This window comes from Marmota marmota, unplaced genomic scaffold, assembly GCF_001458135.2.
Source record: "Marmota marmota marmota unplaced genomic scaffold, marMar, whole genome shotgun sequence".
In the NCBI taxonomy this organism is placed as follows: domain Eukaryota; kingdom Metazoa; phylum Chordata; class Mammalia; order Rodentia; family Sciuridae; genus Marmota; species Marmota marmota.
In genome coordinates, this window is record NW_025999968.1 from 11,048,585 (window position 1) to 11,061,200 (window position 12,616).

Here is a 12,616-nt window from a genome sequence, read left to right on the forward strand (position 1 = left end):
TGTGCTGACTGTTATTCTTGGGGAAAAAAACTGTCATTTGTATTAACTTGTTTATTGATGATAGAATAGATGCCTCTGAAGGCCTGGAATTCCCTATGGGCAGAGTAGTTTGGGTATTGGAAAGGACCAAAGTAATTTAATTTGCCTCTATCTCTACTCCAAGTCCCTGTTGGTTCTGATTTCAATTTGTCATCTCACTTAAGCTATTTGGGAATGGGTTTTCCTTCTATATGTGCCTTTATAGTAAGTATTCGATCCTTTGGACAAACATTACATAATACATATTCTTAAGAGTTAAAACTATGTATGGTTACATTTTCACAAGAAGAAGTCCAAAAACCAGGTGTTTGTGGATGGTCAACCATTGAAGTACTAATGAGACAGAAAACCCTTTCATATTTTAAAAAATCTGTCAGGCTTATAATATTTCCCACTAAAGCCATCTGCCTGAGACAGCTGTGTCTGACTCCATCTTATGATGGCTCAGGCTGCTCTTTCCCCAAGACAGATTGTTATATAGGTTAGTAACATAAATTTTAAGATTTTGTATTTCATGCATCAGGTAGACTCACAATGCAGAAGAAATATCATTTTAGTAAAATCCAACATGAAGAATTCTTCACTAGTTCAAGAATGATACTATCAAGGAAACTAATCTATTAAATGTGTAAGTGATAGTGCAAACCAAGCAGTGTGTGGATTGCAGCAGTTCTTCCATTCGTGCCTTTAAAATAATAGATGACTCTACAGTCATTCACTATCCTCTCACCTGCTTTACTTAACAGACCTTGGCACTGCATTGCAATATATCAATTCCTGATCTGTTTATTGTGTCTCAATTGCTAGAATGCAAATTCCTCTAAAGCAGAAGCTTTTTCACTGCTTTTTCCACCTGTGTGTGGTGTGTAGCAGTTACTCAGTGGCCAATAACATTGAATTAATGCATGCTTGTATGCTATTTTATATTGTAATTTTATAGGCAAGGAATCATTTAATCTTCATAGAGTAAAGAAAATTTCAACAATAATTATTTCCTCTTCTATGAACCTTGTAGGATATGCAGAGAGAAATGTAAATATACTTCTTCCTTTTGATATATAAAGTAAAGTCTAGCCCCTGAAAAGTGTGCCCACAACTGGAGTTGGGAGTAGGCAAGATGTGGTAAACTGAAACAAGAGAAAATGCAAATGAAAAAGACACATTGCAGGTTGTGTTCTCTGGAAGCAGACACAGTTTAATAAACACTTGACAGGGTGCCAAATGTTTATTAGAAATATAATCTGTGAAAGGAATAGGACAGAAAGTAGGAGTGGGCAGAGGAAGAAGTCTAGCTATTGATGCAGATCTGACAAAGACTTAGCCAATCTGGCCAGGAACTACAGAGCAGATTTTGCCTGTTTGACTTAGTCCCTGGGGGCAGGCTACCTGGGGAAGCACCTACTCCCAGTTTAGATGGCCCTGAAGGTGAGATAGAGCCACATTCCCCACAGTTGTGCAGCAAGTTCTTCCTCCAAAGAGGACTTGGTGACCTATATTATTTAATACCACAACATAAAGCCTGTAGCTAATAATTTGAAGAACTTGTAAAGAGATACTGTCTGCCCATTGACTGAACTTTTAATGGATTGCCTAACATTATGACACAGAAGTAGTGTTTTATGAGCTCTGAGAAAAGAAAAGTTTCCTCCTATTAATGATGAAACCTTATAGTGATGAAATTGGTTTGTTTTGGAGGTAGGTGCTTTCCAGAATATTCATCTACTTTGAGATTTCAAATATATATTTAACATTTAATATTTATATATTTAATATTAATTCATTCATGTATTTAAAGCCATTGTTGTTGTATAATATTCCCCTATAATTTTCTTACCCTGATTATAATTTTGCCAAACATAATACTTTTCAGGAAACAACTGCAAGGGATGAGAATTTGTGTCATTTTCCAAAATAATATCTGTAGGTTAATTGAATTTTGAAATAATCTTTTATAGGATAACCTGATGAATGATTATTGGGCTTCAAGGCTAGCCCACAAAGTTCCACATTCTCTAAATCCCTCTAATTCCTGGTATTGAAATCTGAAATTTAGCCCAAGTCACTCAGAGTGACTAGAGCGAAGAACCAGTTGATGAATTAAAGTTTTAACAATTGGGCAGGACCAGTGATGATTATAAAGATAGTAAAATGTTCAGAGCTGTGAGAGGTGGGAGCAGGGAAGGGAGGTTCTGGTGGCAGAATGTTAGCAGAGTATGTTGGTCATTTCTAAGTCAAGTATGTCAGCTGGGGAAACTGCACATTCCTGGTGGCTGTGCTGCATTGTGAGTGGTCTTGGTAGCCCCGCCGTCCATTGTGAAACTCAACAGAATCATAGCAACAGTGTTCTGGCAGTATAATGCAGAGGTGTCATTCTCCTCCCCCTGGAAGAAGAGATGAGAGGGGGCTGTGCATTCCCTGAATTCTATTTTTAAATGCCCATCACTTCATTTCAAAACATTTTTTTCAAACATGCCATAGATACTATTCTTTCTTAAGATGCTAAATTTGAGGTTTTAGAAACCAAATCCTGAGTTATACAGCACAAAACCATGTATCTCAAAAGGTTTAAACACAATTGTTTTTTAATTATTTAGCAAAAACTCATTGTACCAAGAATGAGAGACTTTTTAGCTTAAAAAGCAAAAGCTGAAAGGAAATAAAAGTATGGTCTTAGAATAAAAACATCAATTCAGTTTTAGAGTATCATCTATGCAAGTCTGCAATTTTGTAATAAAAGAAGGGAAGAAGATTGATCTGCTGGGGTTAATATTTTAAATTATTAAAATTTTCTACATTTTAAATATGACTTCCTCTGGACAAAATGTCCTTTCTCAATTATATGGGGGGATGCTGTTTTACAACATAGCTTGCCCCATTAATTACCACGGATTCTGATTGAGAAAAATATTTTTCCTTCTTCTTTCCTAAAACATTTGAGTCATAGGCCTCCTATCTGTGTTGTGAGATAAGTCTATAGTTGGTTTTTCACAGGAGAAATGATTCTGTCAAGATTTCATAATCTGTCACATGGATTATCATTTTGAGTGGTAGAACACATTATGACTGAGTAAATGCTTTTATTTCTCTGGTAACTAACCTGCACCATCCCTTGGTTTTACCTCTGGAGGTGTGTAGGAAATGTGAGTTACAGAAGAAAACTCTGCTTCTCACTGCTCAGAAGAGGCTCAAACAACAGATCTTGCTGGATGTAAAAGACAGGGTTCTGCTTGATCTTTAGTGCAGCTTTTGAACCCATACTTGAATTTCAAGAGAGATTCATTGTGGGTTTAGCAAGGAGTAGGAAGCAAAGATTTCTCAAAATCCCTTCCAGATACAAATTCAGGCCTTCAAGGTAGATGCTATGGTCAAAATAATCTTAGATAAAATCCTGATTATGGTACTAGCCACATGACCATAGCAAGTTAATTAATCTCTCTGTGACTGTTTTTTTTTATCCATAACATGATACAGTTCTTTCCAGGCTTGCTTTGTGATTAGTATCACCTAACTTGTGGGTAGCACCTGGCATGATGCTGGCATAGAGTTTGCACCTGGTACATTTCTTATTTTGGATATTTTTTCACCTTTCCTAGAGACTGAATTAGTTACCAACATTCTTATGTGCAGTAGCAGAATAGAAAAAGCCTTAATCTTCAATACAAATAAGCCCTTAGATTGCCATGAGTATTTTTGACTAAGAAGCTTACATAGGATACAAGTTATCAAGAGAACTTGGATTTCAATGTAAGTTATGAAGCCCTGGTGATGTCATGATTTTATTTTCATAATCTGTCACATGGATTATCACTGAAGGCCCACTAGACCAAATTTTCTGTCATAAAAATTCTCTCCTACAGAAATGACTAAGGGAATCTGAGGAAAAATAACAAAGTTTTTTTTTTTCAGGTATCACTTAAGAACTGACATTCTATAAATGGATAGGTTACATTTCCTGAATCAACATTAGTAGCAGATATTCATTACATAATTCTGTGTATTAGATGGTACCCAGAGTATGTACATGTTTTTAGATTTCTATTATTTAAATCTACTCACCCCTATACCTCATCACCACCCATGACCCAGCCCTGGCAGTGTTAGTGCTTTGAATATCTGACTGACTGATTTTCATCTAGGACATCTAGGTGGTCAAAAGACCTGTGGATGCTGCCTTTGAAATATCTCTCATATTTATCCCTTCATCTATCTATCACGGCAAGGTTCTCATCATCGCCTTTCTGGACTATATAACAGCAATGTCCTACAATGGTCTTTTGTCCTCATCCTCCCCATCCCCACCCTTTACCGAGGTATTTTTACCCTACTGCTGTATCTAACTTATCAAAATGTGGCTTTTATCAGGTCATTCTGAATTTGATAATTTTTAAAGCTTTTCTCTGGTTTTACACAAATTACAAAACAATAAAATTTTGGTCAGGCTTTCAAGGCCCTTAGTGAATGCATATATCTACTTACAGAATATACATGTCCACACACACCCACAAAGAGAGAGAATATAGTCTTTCTTTAGATCCTTCAGCATCCTACTAATGTTACTTGGGAGAAGAAGAGATTACCTATGGGAACAAGATTCTGAGTTGGCTGTTAACATTGCATGTTTGATCTTTGAACTTTGATGCTGTGCCCTACTATTTGAGCCCAAGGTTACTTTATGAGATGGTTTAGACTATTATCTTCAATTCTTCCTTTGACAGCTTTAGAATCAGTTTCATCTCACCAGTTTCTTCTTTTACCTAAGACCAAATTTTATTCCATTAACTGACCTCAAAGTCTTCCTAATAGGCCATAAACTCTTTGCAGGCAGGGATTAAATCCTTTTATCTTTCCAAACCAAGCATAGTACTTGGATTCTTAACTTGAATGTTGTAGGAGGTAAACAAATGGCTTATTGGTTCAATTAATTAATTGTAAATGAGACTACTAGATACCTTGTGTCTTATTGAGCTTTTAATTGTCTCTTCAGCCGCAGAATCTGGAAAATGCAGTTTCCCAAGAGCTGTGCTTGATCTTAGTTAATGTTGTCTCAGAAAGGGACTTTGTCAGGATGATATAAAATTTTGATTAAATGAAAACAGCAGTTTGTTTTTCTTACTAATAGCCCCATATAAAATACCATTTGTTAAACTGAGAAACAAATGAAAAGATTTTCTCAAAGTAGTATAACCAAGGCACAATGGAGCTTTAAAATGATTTATACTTCATATGTCGAACTTGCTTAGTTGATTCATCCAGTTAATAGGCATTAAGAAATTTTGAGTAAGGGGCTGTAGATGTAGCTCAGAGATTAGGACACTTGTCTAGCATATGCATAGGCCCTAGGTTCAATCCCCAGTACTGCCAAGAAAAAAAAAAAAAAAGAAAAGAAACTCTGAGGAAAGAGACTGTGAAATTTGAATAAATTAATGGTGTTCTACACCAAACTAAATGTTATCTTTTTGCCTTTCATTTAGCAACCAGGACATTTCCCTCGGTATATTAAATATTGCTCACAACTGAGTGAAACCTTTTGAGCTTAAATCATTTTAGGACATTGGGAGTAGGTATCAGTAAAACATTGCTAAAGAGAACCAAATAATAAGGGTAAATGAAACTTACTAAATAGCCCAGCACTGGGATATCCTAATGCAGTATTTAATCGTCATGTGCTCTACTAACTCAAATTCTAAGTCTTATTCCAACAGGGTCACTATAAACACATTTGCCTTCATGAAAATTATAGAAACATGCCCTTTCTCGAGTAAAATATTTTTAGTATATTATTCACAACTGGAACAGTCCTACTTCTAGGCCTGAATAAAACAGGACTGTGGATATGTGTCCCTTCTGGCCTTGTTGGTGATTCTGGACTTTAACCTCTTGTAAGAAGGGGAATAAGGAGGAATGGAAATGAGGGGATGGGGTTGGACAGCTCTAGCTCTGGGATTTCATCAAAGACATCTAGTTTCAATTCACATAAATGGTAGCTGTATAAATCAAACTTATTTTTAAATCAGTGAACAGAGTGAGTGTCTACATTCTTTTAAGAATCCTGTGATACTTCTGCTCAGAGAAAATGCCTTCTTGCTTCATTCAGCCTGGCCCTGCAGCACTGGGATTTGGGGGCCCATAATCCTGGCAGGATCAAACCTTTGTACATACATGGCCCAAATGTCAGGGCTCACATATTCACACTTTACTGGCAGTGCACACATCCTCACTACCACCATCCCAACTAGCATACCCTATTTGGTATAGAAACTGGACTAGTCAGATTTGGGTCTCCTGTAGCCCAGGACAGGTACCCAGATGTGCAAGTGAGTGTGTATTCCTGGCTTTTTCAACCATATGCATGTGCCAATGTGTATGTACATGACAGAGAACCTTTCCCATTGTTTTATATTTCAACAGGAAAACCCAATCTCTCTCTCCCTTTCTGCCATCACAATACTCTTACAGAACTAAACATTCTACTTTGTGAATGCTGCAGCCCCCACTACTGTCCCCCAAACTGGGGTGCTTTTGTGCTACCCTGGATTCAATTTATATAGATATATACAGCATTCTATTAAGTACTCAAAAATAATTCAGTGTTTCTGTATTTAAATGAGCACTTTAATGTCTAAATAGAATCTTTTGAGCTTTTTCACTGAGATTTTCCATACTTTCCTAAGATTAATGCCTACTTTTTTATTTCTTCAGGATTTTCTAAATGTAATGTAACTAAATTAATCCAGACCACAAATTATAAAGTATAAAAGCATATCATATTAGTTATCTGTTCTCAAATAGTAAGGTTAAAAACTACAGTCCCTTGAATTTCTGAACAAAATTTAAGGCTGTGGGTCTATTCAGGGCTTGCTGATATGAACTGGGAGGTAGGAGAGTCTGTCTTATGTCAGCAGTGCCCCAGAGACCTAGAAGTGAGTTTAGAGTCACTAAAAACCTCAGGCTTCCACAAAAAAAAAAAAAAAAAAAAAAAAAAACCCCCAATAAAGTAATCTACTTAGTTTTAGATTGAATTGAAAGACTAATCTAATCTAGCTCATTTAACAATTGTCTTTTAATGACATGAATTCACATTGAGAATGTGATTTCACTATAATGCTTGCATAGTCTTTTATGTTGACATAATCTTATTCATTCATTTATTTATGTATTTATTTTTGGATACGGGGCACTTGGCCACTGAGCCACATCCCCAGCCCTATTTTGTATTTTATTTAGAGACAGGGTCTCACTGAATTGCTTAGCACCTCAACATTGCTGAGACTGGCTCTGAACTCGCCATCCTCCTGTCTCAGCCTCCTGAGCCACTGGGATTACAGGCGTGCGCCACGGTGCCTGGCAACATAGTCTTATTTTTGAATTTTGTATTAGGGAACATTTCAAACATAACACAAGAATCCTATGTACCATTGCCTGGTTTCAACAATTATTAATATTTTGTCAATTATGTTTTCTTTGCTCCATAGAATTTTAAATTTCAGATATCATGTCAGTTCATCTATAAACTCAGCATTTATTTCTAGCATATAAGGATTCTCTTAACATGATATTGTACCTATAAAACAATAATTTTTTAATATCATCCAATACTCTTCTGTATTCAGATTTCCATACTTGCCTCAAAAATATCTTTTTTACAGATTATTCATTTAAATTACAATTCATGTAAGGTTCATGCATTGTATTTGGCTGTTTATGTCACTTGGATCTCTATATAAATATTTATATATTTTTCTGTAGATTTGCTTATAATTATAAAGGGAATTTAAAGGGAAAAATTGCTACCAAAATTATTGCCTTAGGCTTTATCTTTAAATCATTAATTTGTATATTCTCTGCATTTTTAAGTCCATACATATTTAGTGCTGAAATGTGAAAAGCTGGGGAGAATGTTTTCCTTTTGTGTTTCAAAAACAGTCATGAATTGATTTTATTACTCAGGTGCAGAAATCAAATGTAGATATTTGGTCCCTATCCTGTTTGAGTTCAAATATGTCTATATTAAATCACATTTTAAATCTACATCATGCTTTGACTTAACCAAAATATTACTTTAATTGTTAGTATAAAATTTATAAATAATAAGCTCTTTGCTTTTGACATTTTGATTTTTTTTTCAGCTTTTGGATTTCTGTTTATACATAGTAAAATTAAACTAAATAATATTTTCTTACCAAACATGAGTATTTGTATTTTTCTACTGTTGCCAGTTGACATACATAAATGGCTTGTCCATTTGATAATATTCTCATTGAGTTCAGTCTGATATCTCAAAGACACTGTCCTTTATAAAACAGATATATCATGTATTTGCTCTTCTTGGTGCTTATTTTGCTATTCTACCAGGTTATTGCATTATTTTCTTTCAACTTGGGTAGGAACACAGAAAGGAATTTCTATTGCCACTATAATTTTAACACTACCAGCCTCAATTTAAATTGTGCAATGCTGCTAAAATGTCTTGAGATTTTTACCATTTCTTTTTATAAACTCTCAATCTTGTGATATCTTTCCTTTCTTAGGACATGAACGAGTCTGCCAAACAAGAAGATATTTTGGAATCCACAACAGATGCTGCAGAATGGGGTCTAGAAGTTGAACGTGTACTACCACAACTGAAAGTCACAATTAGGACTGACAATAAGGTATCAAAGAGAGAACACATTTTGTTCAAAAAAATTCTGTAATTCAATTTCAGGGTGGGAGTACTCCAAATTATACAAGATGGAGAAGGGTAGTAGGATTCAGTTCCAACATTTTGTCATAATAGATTATTTAACAAATTGTTGAATGAATAAATAATATGTTATGATCCAAAGAGCAAAAAAATAGATCTTTGAAAGAATGATTTGGAGCACATCATATTTCACTGGAGTAGTGAGCGGGTATTTTTTTAAATATATTTCAATGTATTTTCTTGGAAATTATATTGAGGTGAATAGAAATTCTATGATTATACCAACTAATTGGGGTTAGAAGATGGTTTTGAATTTTACTGAATGGCAAAGCTAAAGGCAACCTTGGGTGTTGCCTTAGTAAATCTATTTGGTTCATATGTTTAAAAGTTAAATATTTAAATAATCAAGAAATCATAGATAATAAGACTTAGGGATTAGACCAAATGAGCTAGATACTGTACAAGTTTCTGTTTCTTTTATCTACACTTTTGTAAATAATGTCTTCAGAACCAGCAAATAACTAGACAATACTATTCTCATTAGCAGTATAATAATCTCTACAGATGGGGCTAAAGAGACATCTAGGTAAAGAAACTAAGGAGATTTTCATCCTTGAAAACTGCATATAAACCCTTAGTACTATGGAACAAGGTTCTAAGGAAGCTTATCACTTATCACTTTGTGGTCCTATATCTGCCCCAAAGTAGAAGCCTACAAAGACTGCTGTTTTCTGAGTGTCTTAGAAGCTAAGTCATTCTTAGAATATATCAGACAAAAAGTAGCCTAGACTCCTATGACAGACTAAGAATAAGATGAAGATGAGAGTTTTTACTGTGAACAGCTGTGGGATAAACTTATATCCAAGATAAGCAGACAAATTCTGCACCCTTACATTGCCATATATTTACCCAATCTTATAGAGGACGGCTATTATTTGACTCTATTTATTATGTTTTGAATCTGGAGTATCCCCCAAAAGCTTGTGTACTGAATGCTTGGTCCACAGTGCAGCAATGTTCAGAGATAGGGCTTTTAGGAAATGATTGCATCATGAGGGCTCTAACATCATCATCAGTGGATTAATCTACTTGATGGCTTAATACCCTGACTGGACTACTGGAGGGTAGTAGAAACTATAGGCAGGTAGGTAACTATAGCAAGTAATTAACTGGGGTTGTGCCCTTGGGGACTATATTTTGTCCCTGGTCCCTTCTGCTGGTGTTCTCCCTCTCTCTCTGCTTCCCAGCTGTCATGAGTTGAGCAGCTTTCTTCTGACATGCCTTTCCACTATGATGTTTCACCTTGGAGCCAGCCAACTATGGACTGAAACCTCTGAAACCATGAGCCAAAATAAATCTTTCCTCCCCTAGGTTGTTTTTCTCAAGTATTTGTCACAGAGATGAAAAGCTGAGTAACACTATATTAGAGGTGAATTCATTATTTGCCTATCTCTCATATGTAAATACATATTAATAAGAATTTCTTCACTGATTAGATCTCTGCTAGAAATATTAGTTTGTAAAAACTAAATGTGATTCTTTTTTGCGAAATGTAATTTCTAATTCTTTGGCTTTGTCAGAACAAATTCTCTTCATAAAATTAAAAATCACTATTATTGTGATTCTAGTTAGAGTAACATGTTAAAATAATTGTGTAGTTGGGAACTCTCAAGTACAGTTTAATCCCAGAAGGAAGTAAGTCTAATTTGTTTGCTTTCAAGCTAAATAAACTCTTGAAGGCAAACATCTCATTTAGAACTTAATAGGGTTTGTTTTTTTAGCAAAGTCATTGAATTTTACATAATAGAAATAATAAAGAAAGAATATAAACGTAATTGCTAACAACATACTGTTTTACAAAATTAAGTGTGGGTCAAATTCTATAATAGATGGTAATGCAATAACAAAAATCATGGGTTTGTAGAGAATCATGTTCTCCTAATTTAGGGAAGAATTGGCTATTTAATATTTGGAACCTGTTCTCATGTCATATTATCAGCCTTACTCTTACAAGGATATACTATGTCAAATTATTTATGCATCAGGTTTATAGATAACATTCCAAATTATCAGATGAACTTATTTAAATTTGTTTTAGAATATGTGAATATTATTTTGAATTTCAATTTTTATCATAAAACATACTAACCTAAAGTCATACCTAATTTGCTTTATTTCAGAATTCTTCTCTAGATATTTGGTCTTTATGTCTAGTATTTCATAAACTCTTTTTCTCCAAGCCTTTCAGAGGTACTTAAGGGGAAATGCAGATTTATGGTCAATTCTTTATTCAACTGACTTAAGAAAAATAAAATTATACATTGGTTTGAGAAAATAAGAGGCTAATTAATAGAGAAATGTTTCTCATTTCTAATAAATAAAAATAAAATAATCTGGTCACATATGAGGTTTCTTCACAGAGACTCATTATCTTCCTTCATCAGAAGAAGTTTACTCTAACATCATAATAGATCCCATCCTTCCTCAACTTCTGACTATCAAAACCACCACCTCTCCTTTAATTTTGGCCAACATACTAATAACCATTCACTCAACACCAGGCTATTTAAGACATTTATATATATCTACTTTACTTATTTGATTGGAAAAAAAGAAATTAATTATTTTGGGATCAATGTATTTTACTGGTAATCATTGGATTAATTTTTAAATAACTTAAAGATATGGGAGATAAGTAATAAAGAACTTATTATTTAAATCCATTAGAAACTTCTTGAAAATAGCCTTGCATTCATGGTAAATGAGTCCCAAATTTACTTGACACTGAGTCAAATATTTATTTTTCTTTTTTATTCCCACAGGCTGTTTATTCTCTCTCTGCTTTGTGGTTGGGAATTACAAAAGAAAAGAGAAGAAAATTTTCTCTTTTGTTTTTACACATTATAACATATATATTTGGATGAAATTGTATCATACAGCAATATTTTATTTTGTGTACTCTCCATAATATTGCAATCAGTTGATTTTTTGCAAAGTAACTTATCCCTGTTGTCTGATACTATCTGTTACTATTGCCAGTTTTCAAAGATAGTAAAGTAATTTTAATATTAGCTTAAACAAAATAGAATTAGGAAAATGAATATGTTGCCAAAAAAACCAAATATGCTTCACAACTGAAGATAATTAATTTTTATAAATATATCAGTTGTAATGGGTTGTGTTCATAGTTCTCTTATTAGCATTGCTTATAGCTCCTAATGATTACTCTAGGATAGTTACACACCCAGATACCAACTCAGGTCTGCTCCATGTAGGAATCATGTGTTTAAAGACATAGTTCGATGTTCTTCAAGAAGGTCAGTAATTTTAGCCAAATTCTAGGATATGCCACTGTGGTAATGCTTCAGTTATGACCAAATGGGTAAGGTTCAGGAGTTTATTCTTTAGTCTGAGGTTACCGAAACCAGAGTAGACATTGGTGCCACCTAAAATTATTTAAGAGTATTTTTGGTATCCTATGCCTACATTTTGTAAATTTTTGGCCCATCTCCCCCTTACTTTTTTCCTCATTATTTTTCTCACCCTTTTCTTTTCTATTGAATTTTTATCTTTCTCTTTTTTGTTGATCTTTATGAGACCTGACAGTGGTACCCATATATGTTGCACAACTGCCCTGCTGGACTTAAAGCTAAATTAGAGTATTAATAATCAGACTAGACTTAGATCTTTAACTAGTTAAGAATTATTCTAATTTCTGAGCCTTTTTAAATATAATTTTGTTTTTAATTATAAAAATAATATGGAAGCACTGTTTCAAAGAGGAAGAGGGCAAGTAGTGTGCTATGAATTAAGATCTAAAAATCACCCATGTAGTCTAGTCTCAGTTCCTGATTTATTGAGACAACGTTTCAAAACCTTAGTGGAATAGTGGTA

General features: G+C 34.2%; 1 protein-coding gene across 1 annotated transcript in view; it reads left to right on the plus strand.

Annotated features, from left to right (window-relative positions):
- Ift57 (intraflagellar transport 57) overlaps positions 1 to 12,616 on the plus strand; it is a 53,693-nt gene that overhangs the window by 14,038 nt on the left and 27,039 nt on the right. The window contains exon 6 of the mRNA XM_015478547.2: positions 8,568 to 8,690. Within this exon, the coding sequence (XP_015334033.1) occupies positions 8,568 to 8,690 (123 nt within the window). The remainder of the gene's footprint in view (positions 1 to 8,567; positions 8,691 to 12,616) is intronic.